General features: G+C 38.7%; 2 protein-coding genes and 4 pseudogenes across 5 annotated transcripts; 1 reads left to right on the top strand and 5 right to left on the bottom strand.

Moving 5' to 3' along the window:
• Positions 1-2,211: 2,211 nt before the first annotated feature.
• Positions 2,212-2,661, bottom strand: LOC149380336 (LEAF RUST 10 DISEASE-RESISTANCE LOCUS RECEPTOR-LIKE PROTEIN KINASE-like 2.1). The gene has a single exon (XM_089604136.1). It carries the CDS (start codon positions 2,659-2,661, stop codon positions 2,212-2,214), a length of 450 nt encoding a protein of 149 aa, XP_089460262.1.
• A 534-nt stretch (positions 2,662-3,195) lies between these two features.
• On the bottom strand, positions 3,196-5,651 carry LOC149380335 (rust resistance kinase Lr10 pseudogene; annotated as a pseudogene). The gene is made up of 4 exons (XR_016294124.1): positions 4,908-5,651; positions 4,757-4,786; positions 4,617-4,643; positions 3,196-4,466 (listed from the first exon to the last, which is right to left on the bottom strand). The product of XR_016294124.1 is annotated as a rust resistance kinase Lr10 pseudogene (transcript).
• A 5,122-nt stretch (positions 5,652-10,773) lies between these two features.
• On the bottom strand, positions 10,774-11,823 carry LOC149380334 (rust resistance kinase Lr10 pseudogene; annotated as a pseudogene).
• Positions 11,824-12,366: 543 nt separating this feature from the next.
• Positions 12,367-12,822, bottom strand: LOC149380333 (uncharacterized). The gene has a single exon (XM_089604135.1). The coding sequence runs from the start codon at positions 12,820-12,822 to the stop codon at positions 12,367-12,369; it is 456 nt and encodes a 151-aa protein (XP_089460261.1).
• Positions 12,823-13,450: 628 nt separating this feature from the next.
• Positions 13,451-15,617, top strand: LOC149380332 (rust resistance kinase Lr10 pseudogene; annotated as a pseudogene). Its single transcript, XR_016294252.1, has 2 exons — positions 13,451-14,126; positions 14,328-15,617. The product of XR_016294252.1 is annotated as a rust resistance kinase Lr10 pseudogene (transcript).
• Positions 15,618-18,017: 2,400 nt separating this feature from the next.
• On the bottom strand, positions 18,018-20,366 carry LOC149380331 (LEAF RUST 10 DISEASE-RESISTANCE LOCUS RECEPTOR-LIKE PROTEIN KINASE-like 2.4; annotated as a pseudogene). Its single transcript, XR_016294251.1, has 4 exons — positions 19,638-20,366; positions 19,497-19,561; positions 19,369-19,429; positions 18,018-19,258 (listed from the first exon to the last, which is right to left on the bottom strand). The product of XR_016294251.1 is annotated as an LEAF RUST 10 DISEASE-RESISTANCE LOCUS RECEPTOR-LIKE PROTEIN KINASE-like 2.4 (transcript).
• Positions 20,367-24,001: the final 3,635 nt, after the last annotated feature.

The raw sequence follows: 24,001 nt of genomic DNA, 5'->3' as shown, positions 1-24,001 counted from the left end.
TCATCTGACGCCGGCGATTCAATCACTGACTTCGTCATTTTCTGCGATTTAGGTTTTTAGGTTTCCGGAAAACCAATGGAGAAGAAAGAGGGCTTCGTAGATATATGAAAAAATTATGGAGAATGTAGAGATATACTTGAGAGAATGTTTTGTTGCTGTTGTTGTTGATTTCCCGACGATTTCGGAGACGTGGGTGTGATGGTTTTAGAGAGAGAAACCGTCGGAGGAGAGAGAGCGCGAATGTAGAAGAAAGTGAAACTCAGTTTTTTTTTTTTTTAAAAAAACCCTGAACCGGCCAATGTGGGTATTTTCAACATAAAAAATCATACTAAAGTGCAAGATTGTATTTGCTCACATGAGCAACTACTAAAAGTGTCCAAAACAAGAAACTCAATATTTTGGTCCAAAATATTGAAATGACTACTAGATGTGGCCATTTCCCTACAAACTTCGGTGTCCACTAGTTTCATGGCAACTGTAAGAATAAAAAATGACAGTGGAAATGTAATGAATTTGAGTTTTCAAGAAAGAAAGGGATTTCGATAAAAGAAAAAGCACTTACTTATAAAGACAATCCCATAGACGATATCGGCGTCATTCAAGAGTCACCCCGTTAACTAAATGATTAGTGCACAGCGAAATGAAATAAATAGGACATCGAATGCCGTTAAAGTCTCCGGTGTAGCAGTTGGTCGGAATCCAGGTAAGCCCGAAGCCAAGTTTTTAAGGTTAGTTTTTGGTTCTTGTCGTTTGCCATTAGTATGTTTATCTTGTCGTTTGTCGTTACTGTCATTTTTAATTTGTTGTTTGGCATTGATGTTGTTTTACTTTAATCGTTTTCCTTTGATGTCATTTATCTATAATGTCGTTTTTCTTTGCTGTTGATGTAGTTTTTATTGTCGTCGTCGTTTTTATTTTGTCGTTTATGCGATTTTCATTTGTATTTGCCTTTGATGTCGTTTTTCTTTGCTGTTCATTTCGTTTTATTGTCGTCTTCGTTTTTATCTTGTCGTCCATTCGATTTTCATTTGTCGTTTGCCTTTGATGTCGTTTTTCTTTTCTCATTAGTTTATCTTGATATCGTTTTTCTATGCTGTTGATGTCGTTTTGAAACTTGTCGTTTGTCGTTTTTTCTTAGCATTTGATGTTGTTTTGAATTGTCGTTTGTCGTTTGCTTTTGATGTGTGTTTATTTTTGGTTTTTGTTGAGTTGTCGTTTCTTAATTATTTTATTTATTTTTCAGATTTTAGTTAACTTATATATACTGGAAAACTTACACTATACTCATTTTTTTTTTCCTCGGCGGCCTGCGAAAATGTTATCAAAACCCTAAGCAAAACCTTGAGTGGCTACGCGAACTCAGCCGCCGGAGAATGGGAATACGGCGTTCTTTCGGAATGATTTCCTCTCTGAATCGTCAATGCAAGTGATGAGCATTGGACTGAGCATTCCCAGCTCCGCGAGAAGGTTCTTGCATTCTTGGTATCATCGAAAATTCCGTGCCAATTGAATGGTTCCAAGATGCGGTGAAAATGGTCCGCCGATCCGATTCTCCTTCGGACTCACGGTTCTTGTTCGAGCTGTCTTGCAACGGGAATCATACGGTTATTATATGTTTCCAGAGTCGGTAAAATTCTTTGCAACCAAAATTAATTACAAGTCTAGACAAATCGATGTTTACGACCCCAATAATTGTCTAGTGATCCAAGTTTTGAAAATCCACGGATTCTCAAACTCGCCATTTTATTATGTAAATCATAAAGTAGACAGGTCAAGTTTTTTTCAAATGTTCCACCACATCAGAGAATGGTGTTTTTAATTACCGTTGTATATCTTGTGCTGGCCGGGCTACCAAATTTTTGCCGTTTCATCGGATTCAAATATTGAATACTTGTCTTCTTGACTTCATTTCTCTCTAAACGGGAGGAGCAGTTGTTGATCAGATCATTTACTGGCTGGTTTTTTAAAAACCACTTACACAAATCTCACACAAAATTATATATTATTAAGAAGATGAGAGGAAGAGAACAAAAACAGAGACACAAAACACCAATTCATCTTCCAATTTATGAAAAAAAAAAAAAAAAAAAATTCAGAGATAGATATTATACAATATCCATCTTCGGAATAGAAGAAAAAAAATACATCATACATTAATATTTCTTATAATGTGAGAGTGGTTTTATCACTTGATGATGGACTGTCGAGTTCTCACACTACAAAATTATCTTGTTGCGGACAATAAGAAGGCTTCGGCGGAAACGGCAGGTCATCATTCTCTGATTCAAGCATTTTTATGACTCTTCCCATCGAAGGTCGGTCATCGGGATTCAGCTGTATGCACCATAAAGCCACTGTAATCCTCTTCTTTATCCTTTCCGAGTCCTCTTCAGATATATCATGTTCCATAGGCACTGCGTTCTTTCCTCTGCTTAATTGGTCATACACCCAAGAAGGATAATATATTTGGCTCGAATTCTCGGCAATCGCATTCACATTCTTCCTCTGACTCGCCATCTCCATCAACAGCATACCGAAGCTATACACATCGGCATCGGGGAAGAGGAAGTTTGTGCGATTGCGAAGAGATTTGCGATCGCGGTGCTGTGGTGCATTCAGTGGGACCCGGAAAACCGTCCTTCCATGAAAATGGTGGTTCATATGCTCCAAGGAGGAGATGCCTTGTTGAGCACGCCACCCAACCCTTTCATCGCTGCCGGTTCAACAAAACTACTGTTGACAGCAAGCCTAAAAGGCAAATCATGCATTTAGAATTAGAAGCCATAACCGAAAATACTTGGTTTCTTTTTCAATTATTTGTAAGGTACCAGTGATTTTCTAATCATCAAATCTAATAAGTAAATTTTTCCATTAGGTGTATAGTTGACTCTTCATGGGTGGTTGTGCAAACACAGACCTTGTGCGAGGCCTTATATTATATCTTCTAGTTGTGAATCGAATTGTTGGATTAGAGTTAAGCAGAATTAAAAAAAAAAAAAAAGAAGTTTTATTTGAGCAAGTAATCTTTGAACAAATAAGTGGAGTTAGCTATTAGTGTCTCTTTAATAATTTCACCTTATTTGAGGCTTCCTAATTTCTAGGAGTTTTCAATGAAGGCGGGAGAATGAATTCAAATACAGCTGCATTGCAAAATGGTAGAAACTGGGTAAAAAAAATTAAAATATTACTGGCTGGTTTCTTAATAAAGACTACTTACACAAGTATATAACAGAAAAATGACTAACATTAGGAAGATGAGAAGAAGAGAATGAAAAACAGAGACACAAAACACTGATTTAATTTGTATTCAGCATAATAAGAAAAACATTACATGACATTAATATGCATGATTATACGGAAGTGGTTTCAGTTTAATGATGATGAACCGTCGGAATCTTGAACTAGAAAATCATCTTGCTGCGGACAATAAGAAGGCTTCGGTGGAAATGGCAGATCTTCATCCTCAGATTCAAGCATTTCTATGACTCTTCCCATCGAAGGCCGATCGGTAGGATTGAGCTGTATGCACCATAAAGCCACTGTAATCATCTTCTTTATCCTCTCTGAATCCTCTTCAGATATATCCTCCTCCACAGGCACCGCATTCTTTCCTCTGCTCAATTGCTCATACACCCAAGGAGGATAGTATATTTGGCTCGAATTCTCGGTAATAGCATTCAAATTCTTCCTCCGACTCGCCATTTCCATCAACAACATACCGAAGCTGTACACATCGGCTTTGTAAGAAACTCCACCGATGTTTTTGTAAAAAAGCTCGGGAGCGATGTACCCTAACGTTCCTCTAGCGGCGGTCAAAGAAACAAAGGTGTCCTCCAAAGGGCACAATCTCGCCAACCCAAAATCTGAAACCTTCGGGGTGAAATCCTCGTCGAGAAGGATGTTATGTGGTTTTATATCGAAATGCAAGATTTGCATGCAACATCCTTGGTGTAGATATTCGATACCATGAGCCACTCCGAGCGAGATATCAGATAGCTGGGTGCAAGTCAAAGAGCTATGATTTCCGGGTTTGTGAAAAATGTAACTGTCAAGAGAGCCGTTAGGCATGAAATCGTAGACTAACGCGTGGTTTGAACCCTCTACGCAGTAACCAATGAGACGAACGACGTTGACATGATGAATCCTTCCGATCGTTGCAACCTCGTTAATGAAATCTTGTCCATTGGTTTTGGCCGACTTGCTGAGAATCTTGATGGCCACAAGACGATTGCTGCGGAGCTTTCCTTTGAATACAGAGCCATAGCCTCCTTGGCCGAGTTTGGTCTTGAAATTCTGAGTCATCTTCTTGATATCGGAGTAGGAGTATCTTATGGGCACGAGGTTGTTGTGGCTTCCGAGGAACTCTTCGATGGAGTTGTACGTCGATTGATGTCTCCGACGCCATTTGTAGACAAGAAACGCGACCACAAATGGAGTTCCGAATATGAATTTAATAACAGATGCTACTGCATTATTGAAAAACATAATAAAAAAAAAAAAAAAAAAAAAAAAAAAAAAAAACGTAGAATTATTATTTGACAATATATTAAGCCAATTCTAGAGGCCATTTGATGACACAAGAAATAATTAATGATATACAATCTTCAAAATCTTACTGGTGATGAGGAAAAAGACACAGACACCTGTAAGAATACAAATGAAGCTTGGTAAATAAACACTGGTGAATGCTTAGAAGAGCATGTTTAATTTTATTACTCAAGGAAAAATCGGCTATAATTAGAGAACAAGTACTTACCAATTCCAGCCAAAATTCTCTTGAAGAGATCTGCATTATATAAGAGGCATGAACATCACGACATTAACTAAAAGGTTAGTTAGAATAAAATGTGTGTTGGATGTAAGTGGTGCATAACGACATGGATTTAAAATAATCAAGAATATCTAACCATTATCACATCGAATGCCGTTGGAGTCTGTGATGTAGCAGCCTTCTGGAACCCAGGTAAGCTCAAAGCCAAGTGCAAGCTGATTGCGAATATCAACCGAAGCATTCTTGTTGACCAATCAATCAGATGATATCAGAGCCTTCTGCTCTGTACTGCAAGACATCTCCATATCCGAAGCTATGATTGATATGGCATCAACCAAATAATAGTAGGAGTTTCTGGAACGACGGTCTTTGTTGCAATAAGAAGCGAATTCAGTATAAAGAGAGGAATTCACTCTTTTCTTGCATTTTAAAATCACCACAGGCGTTGTGATATAGATATATCTAGAAAGCGAGCGATTATTAATATGCTGCCAGATGCTGAAGTTGCTGGTCCAATGTTCAGACGGGTATCGAGGGAAAGAGGAACAGTTATCTTTCTGATAATCAGCGTCCACTATTCGGATCGTGTAATTGTTGTAATTTATGGCCCGCACATAATGTCTTATACTTCCTAAGTACAGCACAGTTGAGACGTTATTCTCGCAAGAAAGCTCGTATCGTGAATCACCGCAGTGTTTTGGGTCGCTTTTGAGTCGGAGAGGATGAGATATGTTGTCGACGCTTCCGCAAGAAGAAGGCAGACAACGTCGGCCATGGAACGGCGCACGGGTTTCAAACTGAAACCGAGCACAGGTTGTCGCGAGCGACGATAGTAGACAAAAAAGCACGACCAGCCATAACAGTGTTTTCATTCTTAACCTTTCCTTCTGTGTTTTTTTCCCCAGATAAGATATATGCCGACTAACAACTCGGCCAATTAAATAAATATATGGAGACCAAAGATAAAATCTGAATGTATTATTCACTTTGAAAACTAAAGGAACAAAAGACAAGAGCGACCCATCTAACTTCATTTGACTTGGTATTATATGATTGTATAAAATCCAATGTTAATGTAAAATTTGCTTGTTTACAAGTATATCCATAATTTAAAACTCGTGAATATAGCTCTTGCTTTCGCCAATGCGTCATCATACACGTCGACTTCATATTTAAAAATTGAAAATGGAATTGACTAATTAAGAGCAATTATATCTCCAAAAAATCATAAATAATTGGAACTAACGTAAGTGCGAATTACAAAATAATAAGGACAATACGTCAATGCTTTTATTTGAGATTTTTTTTACTCTACTCCAAAGGTTAACGATTACCAGAAGGGTTTTGTTTTAGATTAATTTATATCAAATATGATTATCAGAAGCACTTTAGAAGATAAGAACAGATAGCTAGTTCTTTTCGTTCAACAGAGTACTAAGGACCTATAATTATTGATGTAAAGTATAGAACCGTTGAACAAAACCAACGTTATAAATTTATCGTTTCATCATTGGCTTTTCTTTTGGTTGACTTTTTCCTAGTATAACTAAACCTAACGTAATAAAGTCTCACTTACTTGCTCATGGCTTAAAAAATTCTAAATTTATATGCTCCAAATTTAACAAATTCATCAATAAATATTTTCGCATACTATTATAATGAGTAGTGTTATTTATTTAGTACAAGAATTATAAGTTTATGGAAACTCAAAGTAAACTGTAGAATTTTCATTGTGGGCCCAAGAATCCCTCGATCCGCCCGAGATGCGGTGGCGATGGGAGTCGGAGTACCAACGGTGTTGTGCTTCTTAGGGATGCTTTGTTTTGTTTGCGGGCGAGTCAAATCGCTTGCTAGTCCACGGAGGTCAACCGTGGGCCTTAGCTAGTCCGTGGCCCTACAACCACCAACACTTGTTTTGGGCCTCGATGGCCCAACACTTGAGTCTTATCCAAAGATAGTTTTGGGAGAGAGCCGATGGATTCCCAAGCCCGAAGACAATGTTTGCGCAATATGTTTGTCGGAGTATCGGCCCAAGGAAACACTAAAAACCATACCCGAGTGTAAACATTGCTTCCATTCGGATTGCATTGATGGTTGGCTCAGATTAAATGCCTCTTGTCCCATTTGTAGAAAAACCCCTCCGTGGTCGGGACAAGAACAAGCTTGATGAGATTTTAAATGCCTTTTTCTCCAAGCAATATAGTTGTTTTTTTTTTGTTTTTTTTATTAGTACATATACCTTTTTTTAATAGAATTGTAACATTCCCAAACATTTTGGTTTTATAGAAAATAAATATTCCAGGGGAAATGTTTGAGAGGAGAGGTGAAAACTTTTTTTTTTAAGAGAAATGAAAAAATATATAAAAAAGCGGGGGAAAAGAAAACTTGAATGAATAAGATGGAAGATAAATACGGGTAATTGAAAGAATTTTACACTTATATAAAACTATGTTGTTTGGTATCAATAAATATAGGGTTATATAGGTATATAGCCCCACGGCTATAGAGAATTTGATTTTAGTCAACCTTATTTTAACTTCTTGTTAATAGCCACAGCAATCTATTTGCAGCATGTTAAAAGACTTGAATGACCTCAAATAACTCCCGCCCATTTTCACCCCAAAAATTAAAAAAAAATCGTGCATTAATTAGAATCCAGCCAAATCCCGCCCAAAATATTCAGCCCATTAATTAAAAAGAAAATAAAATTAATTGACCATAACTACATCGCGCAAATTGAGGGATACAATTAACACGGGATATCAACCATCTAACCAAAATCAAATCTTCACGCAGCAAAAAAAAAACCTCTCTAACGAAAACCCTAAGAGGCGATTCAAATTCAAAAAACAAAATCGGCGCCGATTGAAGAACGAAGGCGGATTTCTAACCCGACGGCTCAGAAACAAGGTAAGCCTTAACGATTTACGTACATGCAATAATGTTATGTAAAAAAATTTGGTGGTTTGAGAATTTTTTTTCATCGGAAACAAATTTGAGTCTTTCTTTATTTCGGGAAGTGGGTCTGAAAATGAGTTTCGATGGAAGATTTAAATGGTTTTGTAAATGTTGTTACCGTATGGGTTTGAAATCTGGAAATTTTTTGGGTCTTGAAATTTTTTCTCAATTTTGTCTTAAGTTATAACATGACTGCAAAACTTTTGTTATTTACTGATTAACATGTTGTGATTTTCTTTGCATGCGTGAAACTCATTGTACCGAAGCACCAAAGCACCAAATGGAAGAAAGAAGTACATAAAGTATGATAGGTGTGTGTCGAACGTAGAAAACTTCTATCACCCCGACTAAATCCGAGCTTGTTTTTTAGTAGTTTTGAGGTTTTTCGTGTGTTTTGAAGGCTTTCAGGTCAAGATGGATTTCTAAGATACTCTGGGCAAATATGTACAAATTGAAGCATTCGGGATCGAAAACGAGTCAAAAACGAAGAAGGAGTCAAGAAAATAGGGAAACCTCGCGCCGCGACCCTTATACCGCACGCTGTGAGGTCTGGAGATTCATCCCGAGTCATCTCTGAGCGTCTAGCGCATTCGGCGATGATGTGGAAGTGTCTACTTCGCGCCGCGACCCTCATACCGCGCGCCACGAGGTCAATGAATTGAAGCGCCGAAAATCTCCGAGCGTCAAGCACGGAACACGACTTCCCAAACATGTTAACCTCCCGGCGCGACTCTCGTACCACGGGCCGCGAGGTGCGCCGAAACCAAAAGAGGAAACGCGGTTTTTAAGTCAATCTGAGCTGTTGGATCAAGTTTTATTACCCAGTCAGCTCCGAAAATTAAGAGAAACCCAAAGATTTCGACATAGGCCTATAAATACACCTCTCAATCTCTTGTTGAAGGATCTTAGGATTTTTTTTATTGTTTTCACTTAGTGCTTGGGAAAGATAGAGAAAAAGAGGAGAGCCGTTCTTCATCAATTCGCGTCAATTACAGTTTTATTCTTCTCCTTTACTCTTGAACTCCCGTATTTTAATTCACAATTGAGTTTTTAATTATGATTTCTTATTCCTATTTTCTCATTCTCTTTTTGTTTTCTCGCTACGCTATGAACTAATTCCGTTAAGGACTATGGCGTATCGGGTTTAGGATTCGGTTATGGATATGATTTAACATATTGAAGTTCAATTTCCATTCTCTACTGCTTTGCTTAATTCAAATATGTTTTAATGCTTGATCAAGATTAGCTACATTGTTCATGATTTTGTACTTCAACTTGATGCTTGAGAAATATTAGGTTGTTAGTGTTTTGGTTTGAATTACTATATGATGCATGCCTAGGCTAGAGATAGTTAGGTTGTCATAGATTCGTGTGAATACTCTTGATATTAATGCATGTTTTTGTTAGGAATTGAGATCGAGAAAAAATTTTCCTAATTTTGACATAGGTTGTTAGATGCTCGAGAGAGATTTAGCAATATTATTATGTGAGTACGATTAGCAAAGAATAGTGAGTTGATTATTGATTGTGCGTGAAATTCATGTATCCAAACCGTTGAATAAACCCATGAAGCCTTGGTCCTTAGCCTCTCTTTCTGCTTACAACTGTTATTTGAGTGTTTTGCTATTTATTTGCGTTAGAACTTGTCAATAATTTGTGACATCTTTCCATCTCTTCTTTAGTTCAATTCGTGCTGGTTGATTTGTTTGCTAATTAAGCTTTTTCCTCGTGGGATCGATATTCGTATTTAATTCACTATATTACTTGAGCGACACGTGTACTTGCGCGCGTAAATATCGCACCAAAGTACCGGCGGGTTCAGTCTCGGTCACAGTATACAAGACTACATGAGAGAAATTATTTAGAATCAATTGTGTAAAAACGACGTTGATTTACAGTTAATACAGTAAAAACCAATTGTTTCATAGTAAATGAATGGTAAAAACAAGCATATTTACAGTATACTTGTGTAAAAACGACGTTGATTTACAGTTAATACAGTAAAAACCAATTGTTTCATTTGTAAATGCATTGTAAATACAAGCATATTTACAGTATGTTCGTGTAAATAAACTGAAAAAAAATTATGGGATTATTTTGGAGGTTCTAAAATTCTGGGATTGAGAAAGGACACTGAAAAGGAAATCAATTTGAATGTAAAATGGCAGCCAAAAAAAGGATCAAGAAATATTCCGAAAATAAATAACAGATTTCCAATAAATGGAAAATATTATCTTATTGTTATTTATTGTTAATTTCCGAAATTAGAAAACAAATCAACTAGAAACAAGCGGTTGAAAGATTCAAAATCTGCTGGAAAATTCAAATTCTTACGTTAAAAACTTCATAATCGGTTTAAAAATTTGATTCAATTTAAAAAAAAAAAAAAAACTGCCCAATTTAAACACATGGCCGAAATCAACAAAGGAAAAAAATGTAAAAATAAGCAGTTAATAGGATGCCACGTATGCAATTTAGCTATTTACAAAATGTTGGCTAATTTACAATTCTTACCGTTTAAGCGGCTTACGTAGCTAATTGTTTTTATAAATATAAATAGAATAATGCCAATTGTTCGGAGGAGTGTAGGTTTATTCAAAATCCCCTTAATCGGAATATTATTATATTTCGGCCCCAAATCGGTATTGAAATCTGTTTTGGAACTATTCATGAAACATGGAATTCAGGTATGCTCACGGTTTATTTTTAGGGTGTATTTTAGTTCTATTTATAATTATTTATTGAGCAGTACAGGAATTAACGGGAACCAAGAGTTTCCAGTTTGATTTCGCCAGAATTCCGATACTGTTTTAGACCATAACATTCCGGGCCCTTTGGAGAAAAAAATATGTTAAGGTGCATAATTAATTCCAAACGCCCACCTTTTATAACATCTCACCTAATCTTGAATTATAAGAAGTAGAAGATCAGAAAATGAAAACAGAGACACAAAACACTTATTCATCTTCCAAAATTAGAGAGAAAGTAAATCACAAGGTATTCATCATCAGAATAAAGAGAAAAACATATCATGACATTAGTACTTATGATATCGTGACAGTGATTTCACTTGATAAAGAACCTTCAGGATCTTGCGATACAAAACTATCTTCTTGCGGACAAAAAGAAGCCTTCGGCGGAAATGGCAGATCTTCATCCTCAGATTCAAGCATTTCAATGACTCTTCCCATCGATGGCCGATCGCCGGGATTCAGCTGTATGCACCATAAAGCCACTTTAATAATCTTCTTAATCATCTCCAAATCCTCTTCAGATATATCATCCTCCGTTGGTACCGCGTTCTTTCCTCTACTCAATTGCTCATACACCCAAGAAGGATAGTATACTTGGCTTGAATTCTCGGCAATTGTATTTAAATTCTTCCTCCGACTCGCCATTTCCATCACCAACATACCGAAGCTGTAAACATCGGCTTTGTAAGACACTCCCCCGATATTTTTGTAAAACAGTTCGGGAGCTATGTATCCTAATGTTCCTCTCGCGGCGGTCAAAGAGACAAAGTTGTTCTCCACAGGGCATAGTCTCGCCAACCCGAAATCGGAAACCTTTGGAGTGAAATCCTCATCGAGAAGGATGTTGTGAGGTTTGATATCGAAATGCAAGATCTGCATGCAACACCCTCGGTGCAGATATTCGATACCACGAGCCACTCCGAGCGAGATCTCAAATAACTCCGTGCAAGTTAATGATCTTTTGTTTCTGGGTTTAGAGAAAATATAGCTATCGAGCGAGCCGTTAGGCATGAAGTCGTAGACTAAAGCGTGGTTTGAGCCCTCGATGCAGTAACCGACGAGCCGCACAACATTGACGTGATGAATCCTTCCGATTGTTGTAACTTCGTTGATGAAATCTTGTCCCTTGGTTTTGGTTGACTTGCTGAGAATCTTGATGGCCACAAGACGGTGACTGCGAAGCTTTCCTTTGAAAACCGAGCCATAGCCTCCTTGTCCCAGTTTGGTCTTGAAATTCAGAGTCATCTTCTTGATATCGGAGTAGGAATATCTTATGGGCACGAGGTTGTTTTGGCTTCCGAGGAACTCTTCGATGGAGTTGTACATCGATAGATGTCGCCGACGCCATTTGTATACCAAAAATGCGATCACAACTGGAGTTCCACATCCGAATTCAATAACAGGTAGCATAAAGGATAATCTGCATTATTTGACGATGTATTAAGCCAATTTTAGAGCATTCGACGATACAAGAAATAATTAATGATCTACTTACATTTTATATCCGCCGATGAGTTCAATAGAAAGGAATATAAGAATAGAAATGACCGGAGGGAAGGTAAGAGCTATGATGTGCTCTACTACATTGGCAACTGTGAAAGATAGAAAGGGAAAAGTATCACTGTTAGATCGAAAAATTAAAGTAGAGCATATTTTATTTGACTTTTCAAGATAAACACAGGATTTCATTTAAAAGACAAGTACTTACTAACATCGAAAATCTGACTAACGAGATCTGCGTGATACAAGAAACACGAATGTCACGCCGTTAAGTAAAAGAGAATAGTGTAAGGCGAAATGGAATTAATTTAACGAGAATATCTTACACATTGAAGGACTACATCAAATCTTGTTGGAGTCTCCAGTGTTGCAGCCACGCAGAACCTAGGTAAGCTCAAAGCCAAGCGCAATCTGTTTGCGAAAATCCGAAGCGTTCTTGTCGATCAACCAATCAGATGACAGCAGAGCTTTCTGCTCTGTACTGCATTGCATTTCCATATCCGAAGCTCTCATTGATTTGGCATCAACCAAATAAAAATAAGAGTTACTAGAATCATGGTGTTTGCAATAAGAAGCGAATTCTATATAAAGAGAGGAATTCACTCTTGTTTCGCATTTTAAAACCATCACACTCGCTGCGATGTAGTTGCTGGTCCAATCAGACGGGTAACGAGGGAAAGAAGAACAGTTATCTTTCTGATAATCAGCATCCACTATTCTGTAATTTATGGCCTGCACATAGTGTCTTATACTTCCAATGTACAACGCAGTAGAGATCATGTTATTCTCACAAGAGGATGAGTTATGTTTGCGAAGCTTCCGCAAGAAGAAGACGGACATCGTTGGCCATGGAACGGTGCACTGGTTGTTGCGAGCGTCGATAGTCGACAAAAAAACATGATCAACCATAACAGTGTTTTCATTCTTAAGCTTTCCTGTTTTTTTTCTTCTTCTTCTTCTAAATAAGGTATATGCGGACCAAGTATCAACTTGAGGTCAATAACTTGTGGTTTTCAAATATAGAGATATTATGATATCTTTTAGTTTGAAAAGATTGTTATTATCAATCCGTTTTCACTATGTAGGTATTGAGTTTTGGGGTCGATATATTGAAAAACTAGTTTTGACTAGTTGACGTATTTATTGAGACAAAAATTAGTTACTAATAATAATAAATTGGCGACTTAAAGTTTTCGAGCTACAAATTATGAAAGGCAGTGATTTTTAGTCACACTCCCTTCCAATACGAGGTTGTAGGTTCAAACTCACTTTGTCGGAATTGACCAGTCAAACAAACGAAATGTTAAATGATAAATGTAATTACTTAGACTGATAATGTATAAATATTTGAGAAAATAGACTCAGTAATGTAAGAGTTGTTAAGGATATTGACTTTGAATATTCAAAGTCATCTCACCCTGTGCAACGTATTTTGCAACTTAGTTGCGTTGACACAAAACCAGTTATCATGAGTTGGTCGTACAAGCTCTTGGCGTTCTTGGTGTTGTTCATCTTCGAAGTTGTAGCCGGTGAAAACAAGTGCAAAGGATCAAGATGCGGTGAAAATGGTCCGCCGATCCGATTTCCCTTCGGACTCAAGGGAAGTAATGATCGCTGCGGATTCCCGGGATTCGAGCTGTCCTGCAACGGCACTCACACGGTTATCGAGCTTCCACAGTCGGTTAACTTTTTTGTAAGCAAAATTAATTACAAGTCTAGAGAGATCGATGTTTACGACCCCAACAACTGTCTAGTGGGCCAACTTCTAAAAATCCACGGATTCTCGAACTCGCCATTTTATTATGTAAATCGTAAAACACAAGACTATAGTTTTTTCAATTGTTCATCAACATCAGAGGATTCCGGTTATAAATATTGTCTTTCTGGCCCGGGCTACCAAATTCTTGGCGTTCGATCCGATGGAGTGATTTACTATTTGCCCCTAAATTGTACAAGGATGTATAACACACCTATGCCTACGACTATGTACTATAATATATCAAGCTATAATGACAAAAACAATCTTCGTTTAAATTGGCTTGAACCAACCTGTGGTTATTGTGAAGCCAACAGAAGGATTTGTTTACTGAAGGGCAATTCCACCAAAGTACAGACCCACTGTTATATCCCTAATAAAGTGAAAGGTAAGACTACTTTCCCATATTACAATCTAATACTCTGCTTTTGATTTTTATGTTATTACAAGCATGCCTATTGTGTTTGTTTTTACAAAGATATATATAATTAGTTAATTTTACTTTTATGTGCTATGCAAAGAAAAAAAAAACTTAATTATATGAGAAAAGAAAAAAAATATTTACTGTTGTCCTTTATAAATTTGACAGCTTGGGAGGCTATCGTTGTGGCTATCGGCGTTGCTACTCTTTTAGCAGTGCTAGTTGGAGCATTTCGGGTTTATAACTCTGACAGAAATGCAAGAGAGATTCAACGCAAAATGGAGAGATTTCTGAATGACTACGAAGCTCAAAAGCCCAGCAGATATTCATACAATGATATTAAGCTGATCACAGAGCAGTTCAAGGAAAAGCTCGGCGAAGGAGCATATGGAACGGTGCTTAAAGGAAAACTCTCGGATTCCTTTTTCGTGGCTGTGAAAGTGCTAAACACCTCTAAAGGCGACGGTGAAGAGTTCATAAACGAAGTGGGTACGATCGGTCAAATCCACCATGTCAACGTGGTTCGCTTGGTCGGATATTGTGCCGATGGATCTAGAAGAGCTCTCGTGTACGAGTTCTTGCCCAACGGCTCGCTCCAACACTTCATATCTTCTCCGGACGCCGAACGCTTTCTGGGCTGGAAAAAACTCCAAGACATTTCAATGGGAATCGCAAAAGGGGTCGAGTATCTCCACCAAGGTTGCGACCAACGAATCCTTCACTTCGACATCAAGCCTCACAATGTACTTCTCGACCAAAACTTCACTCCAAAAATCTCCGATTTCGGTCTCGCAAAGCTTTGCTCCAAGGATCAGAGTCTGGTGTCGATGAGCACGGCTCGAGGGACGATGGGCTACATCGCTCCCGAGGTTTTCTCGAGAAACTTTGGGAACGTTTCGTACAAATCTGATGTTTACAGTTTCGGAATGGTGTTGCTCGAGATTGTTGGAGGAAGGAGGACCAGCGACGAGAACGACAAGACTCAGATTTACTATCCGGAATGGATCTACAATCTTCTAGAAGAAGGAGACGATTTTCGTATCGGCATTGGAGAAGAGGAAGATTGTGCGATCGCGAAGAGATTGGCGATCGTGGGGCTGTGGTGCATTCAATGGGACCCGGCAAACCGTCCTTCCATGAAAACTGTGGTTCATATGCTTCAAGGAGGAGATGCCTTGTTGAGCACGCCACCCAACCCTTTCGTTGCTGCCGGTTCAACAAAAAATACCGTTGACAACAAGCCTAAAAGGCGAATCATGAATTTAGAATTAGAAGCCATTGCTGAATTAGAATAATTAGTTTGTTTTATGTGCAAATGATCTGTAATGGTTTAATCTAGTTTTTGTGAAATTTAATATCCTTGTATATTGTGAAACAATGGGACAGCTTGACTAACTCAAACAGAGTTAGCTTGGTTATTCAGCTTGGAGTTCCAAGAATTTCCTTTTAGCTTCCCTATATGTTTTTGGGCTCCAAAGTCCGAAATTCTCAAAAGTCAACATTACTGATATGTTGTTTATGTCGATCTGAACCGTTTAGAAAAACCAACCTGAATAACCACTCGTTCATTGAAACCAAAGGTTAACGAGCACAAACCAAAGGGTTACAAATTTTTTTCTTCTAAATACCATGGATTAAAGCGTTCATCAAAGGTTAACGAGCACAAACCTTTTGTTGCCTTTAAAACTATGATGTTTCCACTGGGCATCGAAACCATAAGGATGATGGGATTGAATGATGGTTTTTGCAATAAGGATCTGTATAACCATAGGAATTCACTCCTTTTTTTTTTTTTTTTTTTTGCGTTTATACCATCACAGTACTTGTCGTTGAGAGAGATTTCAAATGCCGATAGTCCTGCCAGATGCTGAAGTAACCAATAAACAATTTTTATCGTGTAATTATTGTAATTTATTGCCTCGACATTGAATCTAATGGTACCAGATCGTAAAACAATATTTGTCAATATTCTCGCAAGAAAGCTCGTACATTGGATCGCTATAATGTTTTTGGTTGCTTTTGAGTCGCAGAAGATAGGTTATGCTGACAATGCTTCCACATGAAGAAGACGAACAACTTCGGAAGGTATAATAGCTGTTAATATTTTATTTTAATTAAAACCTAATGTATTCAACTAAAAATACTAAATCATAAATATCCAAACGTTGATTATTTTTTTTTCTTCACAAATTTTTTTTTAGGTCGTTTGTCATCGGTGTTGTTTTTTTATCTTGTCGTTTGTCCTAACTGTCGTTTTTAATTTGTTGTTTGCCATTGATGTCGTTTCAGTTTTAATTGTTTTCCTTTGATGTCGTTTTTCTTTGCTGTTGGAGTTATTTTTTTGTCGTCGTCGTTTTTTGTCTTGCTGTTTGTCGCTTATGCGATTTCCATTTGTCGTTTGCCTTTGATGTCGTTTTTCTTTTCCTTTGATGTTTATCGTCATATCGTTTTTCCTTTGATTTTGATGTCGTTTGTAACTTGTCGTTTGTCGTTTTTTGCATCAAGTAATGTTTTAAATTGTTGTTTGCTTTTATATTTATTTTTCATTGAGTTGTCGTTTCTTATTTTTTCAGATTTTAGTCAACTAATATATACTGGAAAACTTGTCTTTTTTTTTTTTTGTTTTCCTCGGCGGCCTGAGAAAATATTATCAGCCTCCGGAGAACGGGAACACCGGTGTTCTTTCGGAACGATTTCCTCTCTGAATCGTCAATGCAAGTGATGAGCAACACGAAAACGGAATTGACAATCTATACTGGACATGAACCGCAAACGATCTCTTCTGAACTTTTTGTCTCACCGGTCAAAGTTTCTTGTGTTCCACACAGGAAGCTTCGAAGAGCTACGACGAGGTATTCGAATCAATCTTCCTGTGCATCAAAAATTTGCGGATAGGAGTCTCAGATCTCGATGCAACCTAATCAGGTGGAAGAAGAAGAGGACATAATGGCTCTTAGGATGACAATTCAGCGTCACACTAACAGCAAATCTAGTAAGAGTATAGGGGCTCGATGACTTTTGATAGTCTTACTTCTCAAATGAATGCAAGCAAATGTATTCCATCAAGTATGTCCTGCTTTAATTATGTCTCTAACCTCATAATCGCCATTATTTCTTTTCACATTGTTGAATAAAGAAATTTATATAAAATGTATTTTCAGGGAAATTAGATTCTGGGACATTGGACAGAGCATTCCCAGCTCCGCGTGAAGGTTCTTGCTTTCTTGGTATCATCGAAAATTCCGTGCCCATTGAATGGTTCCAAGATCTCTTGACTAGAGATGCAGTGGAATCGGTTTGTCTTCTTTATGGCTTCTTGTTCGTTCAGGTTCTTGGTGAAAACAAATGCAAAGAATCAAGATGCTGTGAAAATGGTCCGCCGATCCGATTCTCCTTCGGACTCGCGGTTCTTGTTCGAGCTGTCTTGCAACGGGAATCATACGGTTAACATATTGTATCCAGAGTCGGTAATATTCTTTGTAACCAAAATTAATTACAAGTCTAGACAGATCGATGTTTACGACCCCAATAATTGTCTAGTGAGCCTAGTTTTGAAAAACCACGGATTCTCAAACTCGCCATTTTATTATGTAAATCATAAAGTAGACAGCTCAAGTTTTTTCAAATGTTCCACAAAATCAGAGAATGGTGTTTTTAATTACCGTTGTATATCATGTGCTGGCCGGGCTACCAAATTTTTGCCGTTTCATCAAATTCAAATATTGAATACTTGCCTTTAACGGGAGGAGCAGTTGTTGACCAGATCATTTACTGGCTGGTTTTTTAAAAACCACTTACACAAATCTCGCACAAAATTAAATAATATTAAGAAGATGAGAGGAAAAGAACAAAAACAGAGACACAACACACCAATTCATCTTCCAATTTAAGGAGAAAGAGAGGAAAAACACAGAGATAGATATCATACAATATCCATCTTCGGAATAGAAGGAAAAAAACACATCATACATCAATATTTCTTATAATGCAAGAGTGGTTTTATCACTTGATGATGGACTGTCGAGATCTCGCACTACAAAATTATCTTGTTGCGGACAATAAGAAGGCTTCGGCGGAAACGGAAGGTCATCATTCTCTGATTCAAGCATTTCTATGACTCTTCCCATCGAAGGACGATCGCTAGGATTCAGCTGTATGCACCATAAAGCCACTGTAATCATCTTCTTTATCCTGTCCGAGTCCTCTTCAGATATATCATGATCCATAGGCACTGCGTTCTTTCCTCTGCTCAATTGCTCATACACCCAAGAAGGATAATATATTTGGCTTGAATTCTCGGCAATCGCATTCACATTTTTCCTCTGACTCGCCATCTCCATCAACAACATACCGAGCCTATACACATCGGCTTTGTAAGAAACTCCGCCGATGTTTTTGTAAAACAGTTCGGGTGCTATGTACCCTAACGTTCCTCTCGCGGCCGTCATAGACACAAAGTTGTTCTCCAAAGGGCATAATCTCGCCAACCCGAAATCAGAAACCTTTGGAGTGAAATCCTCGTCGAGAAGGATGTTGTGAGGTTTGATATAAATGCAAGATCTGCATGCAACACCCTCGGTGTAGATATTCGATACCACGAGCCACTCCCAGCGAGATCTTATATAACTCCGTGCGAGTCAAAGATCTTTCATTTCCGGGTTTAGAGAAAATACAGCTATCTAGAGAGCCGTTAGGCATGAAGTCGTAGACTAAAGCGTGGTTTGAGCCTTCGATGCAGTAACCGATGAGGCGTACGACATTGACGTGATGAATCCTTCCGATCGTGGCAACTTCGTTGATAAAATCTTGTCCGTTGGTTTTGGATGACTTGCTGAGAATCTTGACAGCTACGAGACGGTGGCTGCGGAGCTTTCCTTTGAATACTGAGCCATAGCCTCCTTGTCCCAGTTTGGTCTTGAAATTTTGAGTCATCTTCTTGATGTCGGAGTAGGAGTATCTTATGGGCACGAGGTTGTTGTTGCCTCCAAGGAACTCTTCGATGGAGTTATATACTGATAGGTGTCGCCGGCGCCATTTGTAGACCAGAAATGCGATCACAATTGGAGTTCCACATAGGAATTTTAGGATACAAAGTGCTACTGCATCATTAAAAAGGTAAAAGTATTATTTTACAATATAATGAAAATTTTAGATGATTGGATGACTCAATACATAATTAGTATTAGTAATGCAGTTTTCCCGAATTTACCTATGAAGAGTACAACGGCCACGGAAACTGTAAGAATGTAAAATGACAGAGGAAGCGTATTAGATTACTTAATATATCAATGAAGAGGAGTACGCTAAGAAAATTATAACGCAAGAAACAGTACTTACGAAATCCAACGGTAATCTGACTGATGAAATCTGCGTTAGATCAGACATGATCATCAGACTGGTAACTAAGAGATTAGAAGAAAATGTGTGCGTATGTATGTTAAATTTAAATTTGAATTCAAGAAAACAAGATTATCTTACTTAAGAAATAGCTGCATTCAATGGCATTAGATTCTTTGATGTAGCAGACTATCGGAACCCATGAAAGTTCAAAGCCAAGAGAAAGCTGAGTGCGAATATCCAAAGCATTCTTATTGGTCAATACATTAGGAGATAACAGAGCCTTTTGCTCGATCTCGCACGAGATCGACAAATCTGAAGCTTGTAGTAACTCGCCATCAACAATATAATAATAATATGTATCACTAGTATTTCTGCAAGATGCTACTGTCTCTCTATAAAGAGAGGAATTCATTCGCTTTTTGCATTTCAAAAACACCACAGTCACTGCGATTTCGACTGGGTCCCAAAACGTCATATAAGACACATTCTTACGCCATGGGAAGTTTAAGTAGTCGCTGGTCCAATCGGAGGGGTAGCGAGGGAAAGATGAGCAATTATCTTTCTGATAATCCGCGTCACGATTCGGATCGTGTAATTGTTGTAATTGATTGCCTCAACGTAGTGTCTTACGGTACCCAAGTAAAGCACAGTAGAGTTGTTCTCGCAGGAAAGCTCGTACCGTGGATCGCCACAGATTTTGGGGTCGCTTTTGAGTCGGAGAGGATGAGATATGTTGGTGATGCTTCCACAAGAAGAAGAAGAACAACGTTGGCCTAAGAAGAGCAGCGGTACATGGAAGCTTGTTGCGAGGGACACGAGTAGAGATAAAAGCAGAACCAATAACAGTGGTTTTACTCCGGTTTCCATTGATAGATTTTCCATGTGTTTCTGCTACTAAGACGACTTCCAGCGATGTATTACCTAAAAGTCGCTTTGGGGGATGGGTTTTTATTTTTTTCGTTTATTAATTTTGGAAATAATAATTAGCAGAGATGCGGTATATGCTGTGATAAGGACATGGGAAAGATATTTAATTAGCCAACTTGATAATTGACAATTAGACCTTGATGCTTCATAGGATGGAAATTGGCAAACCATAGGAAATTTGGCAGTCATGTTACTGGGACTTCGGGAGAAATTACGTGTTTATCTACTTCACTTCTTAAATATGACTGTTCCATATTTTTTTTTCATCCTCTGCATAAATATACACTTTCCATCTTGTTTTGAAGCCCCCAGAAACTGGTGGTAATACTAATAGGCTTCGGTTTTCATATTTAAAAAAAGAAACATTAAAAAGAAACTAGTGATAATTCTATGTTATTGAATGGAAAATAAGGACACGACAAGTGTATGGAGAGTAAAATAATAAAAATGACACTGATATTTCAAAGGAGGATCGAGGACCACATACATAACATGACATAGAGAAGACTTAAACAAAACTCTAGCTTGAATCATGATCTCTACTCTATAGCGAGTCTCCCACCTCTTATTCTAAATGACATAAGATAAGTCAACCAATCAATAACGATATCTTGAGAACCCTCCTACATCGTAAAATAAAATCTGGAGGAAAATATGCACTTCGAAAAATAAGTCGGTGAATAAGTACACAAGACAAAACAAGAGGGACCAAGCTTACTCCATTGACTTGGTCAAATTATAACAAGGCCTCAAGCTTATAGGTCTATGTAAAATATGTATTACTCCATTGACTTGTGTTTACAATTCACTCTAATGCTTTGCAAAGAATATCGGAACAAATAATATTTGTCTTTTCTGAAATTTAGTCGCAAAGACAAGATGTCGCACACAATGTGTTGACAATGTGTCCGACAACTTGCTTGAACACAGATATGGATAAACAACAAAACAGTGCAGAAAACAAAGTACACACGATATGGTTACCCAGTTCGGTGAAACACACCTACATCTGGGGGCACGCTGCCAGTGGAAAGGATTTTCACTATCTTGTAGTCAATAGTACACACAAGGTTTATATCTGATTACAATCAACAAATCAATAAAGCCTAGAGACTATTACTACCAGTGATCACCTAGACAGGGACTCCCCCTGAATTTGAGCTCCGTCTCAATTCCACCCTTCGAGCAACCTCCTGGCTCGGATGACCTTTAGTCTTCAGCAGTACGTGAGCCTTCAATCACGAGAACACAAAACCCAACTCTCACATACACTCAATCTTTGTGGAATAGTGTTTGAGAGAATACACCACTTATAACCAAAACACACAGCCTCCCAGTCCGTCGGTCTTGCACGTCTAAGAGCTCTTAGTGTTTGATCAAAAGTGTCAACACTGCTAAGGGGGAACACATGGCTTTTATAGCAGCTTTACAATCCTGGAAGTTATCTCGGGTTTCCTTACCCGGCCTCAAGCGAATATCACGAAGTAAAGACTCCATCAAGGCGAATATCGTGCAATGAAGACAGCAGCGAGAGATATCTTGCAATGAAAGCACCAGCGAGGCAGATATCTCGCAATGAAGACAGCAGCGAGGCAATAACTCAGCAATAAGTCACCAGCGAAGCAATCTGTCAAAACTGGAAACTTGCCAGAAAAAGAGTCTGCACACAGGAGGAAAGATGTCATACCAGAAGTGAAAACAAAACGACCGACATCTTTCCACAGAACTTGCACTAAAAAATAAAGCCAACAAAACAACGTAACAACAATCTCCCCTTTTGGCTATTTTTAGGCAAGCACTTCCAAGACCAGTTCTCATACAAGCGTCATGACCAGAGAAGAGAGTCAAAATAAATGACATCATGACGCCTCTCCCCCCGATTGCCTCAAAATAATACCAAAGGCAAGGATCGACCAACACAGAGGGAGGAAACAACAGCCTGTAAAGGAATGAGAACTAGAATAACAGCATAACATTCATCAGAAAAAAATACGAGAAAGCTGTCTTTACAAACCATCCAGAGAGACAACATCAGTCTGAAGCACAAAGAAAAGTAGCGAGAAACCAAAACGATGTCTAAAAAGATGTTAGATGTTACAGACCAGAACAAATAAACATCAACCAGAAGGATCAAAGACATTGTTGGCATGAGAACCCTGAGAATCGCTACTGACACCATCCTTTGTCTCTTCTTCATCAGGACACGCAGAGTGACTTGGTTGAGAGGTGGACGCACCATCCGTGGTAGAGGAGAGAGTCATGACAGAGATAAGATGCTCACAAGCAGTCTTTCTTCGAGTAGAGATAGCAATGACTTCCCTAAGAGCAGCAACTTCTTCCATCAAACCCTTGAGAATATTGCTCTTAGCACTTTCTGACAAGGGAGCCACTTTGATGGTACCACCAAGAGAGACAGATGTTGCGACAGATGGCATGACAAGATCCCTGACATGTTCCACTTCAAACAACTTAGGACTGAAGGAGAGTTCACTGGGAGGTTTACCTGCAATGTCGTCAGCCCTGAGCAGATCCCTCTTCTGAGCTACCAACATGCCTGACAGGAGAGAAGGGAAGCCAATAGGAAGCTTCACTGCATAGGACTCAGCATGCTTTGTCAGGTGGCTGAAAACAAACTCCCAAAAGTCGAAGGACGCCCGAGTACCAATCTGATAAATGAGGCATGTCAGGTCGGAGTTGATGCTTGAGCCGTGAGAGGAAGGAGCCCAATTTGCAATCCCAATTCTGTACAGAACAGAATACTTCGCCGAGAGATCCGAGGATAGCAGAGAACCCTTGGTGGGCCAAGTCTTCTTCTCATCGTTAGTGAGCTCTTTGGCAACCTCATCCAAGGATGGAAGCCGATCAGCAGTGACAATTTTTCCTCTTCCCAGAAACTCGTTGATGGCAGTGGACGATATATCAAAGCAATGTCCACGAACAAAGACCTTCCCAAACTCAGGGTGATGAGGATGGTCAATCTCAGAGGACAAATTCACAATGCATTCTTTCACCAGTCTAGGATAATAAGGCCCGATCCCAGAGACAGTTTTCCCAAGTTGAGCATCGGACAAAAGCTCCATGATCACATCAATCTTCAGGGCCTCTTTAGACAGTTCCTTTTCCGGAAAAATAGATCTGTGAAAGGCATACCTCCATTTTCTGACACGATCTTCCTCATGTAAGGAGACATTATCTAGAGGAGCGGCGGGGACATCCTTGGGAAGCTTTTGGCCTCCGACAGATTTCCTGGAGATGAGAGGCACGGCCTCAGGACGGGCAACAACCTCTTCCTCTTCCAAATCCTTCAGGACATCTGGGATCGTCTCTTCAACAGACTTTCCCTTCAGCTTCTTCTTGTTCAAGCCCATCTTCACCGGTTTCTTCATCTTCTTTTTAGCAGGGATGGTAGTGGGAGCAGCTTCCTCCACCAGCTTTCTTTTCTTCTTTCTCTTCTTTGACAGCAGAGTGGCTAGGCACATGTCGTCATCTTTCTGAACCTTTTCTTTCAGAGAAGCAATGATATCCTCTCCAACATCCTGGACAGGGTCAGTCGTTCTTTCTTGCCCCTGAGAAGA

Source organism: Urtica dioica, chromosome 12 (assembly GCF_054948205.1).
Source record: "Urtica dioica subsp. dioica isolate 48M chromosome 12, U.dioica_male_clone48M_v1_H2, whole genome shotgun sequence".
Taxonomy (NCBI): domain Eukaryota; kingdom Viridiplantae; phylum Streptophyta; class Magnoliopsida; order Rosales; family Urticaceae; genus Urtica; species Urtica dioica.
This window is presented reverse-complemented; position numbering and strand designations above follow the sequence as displayed.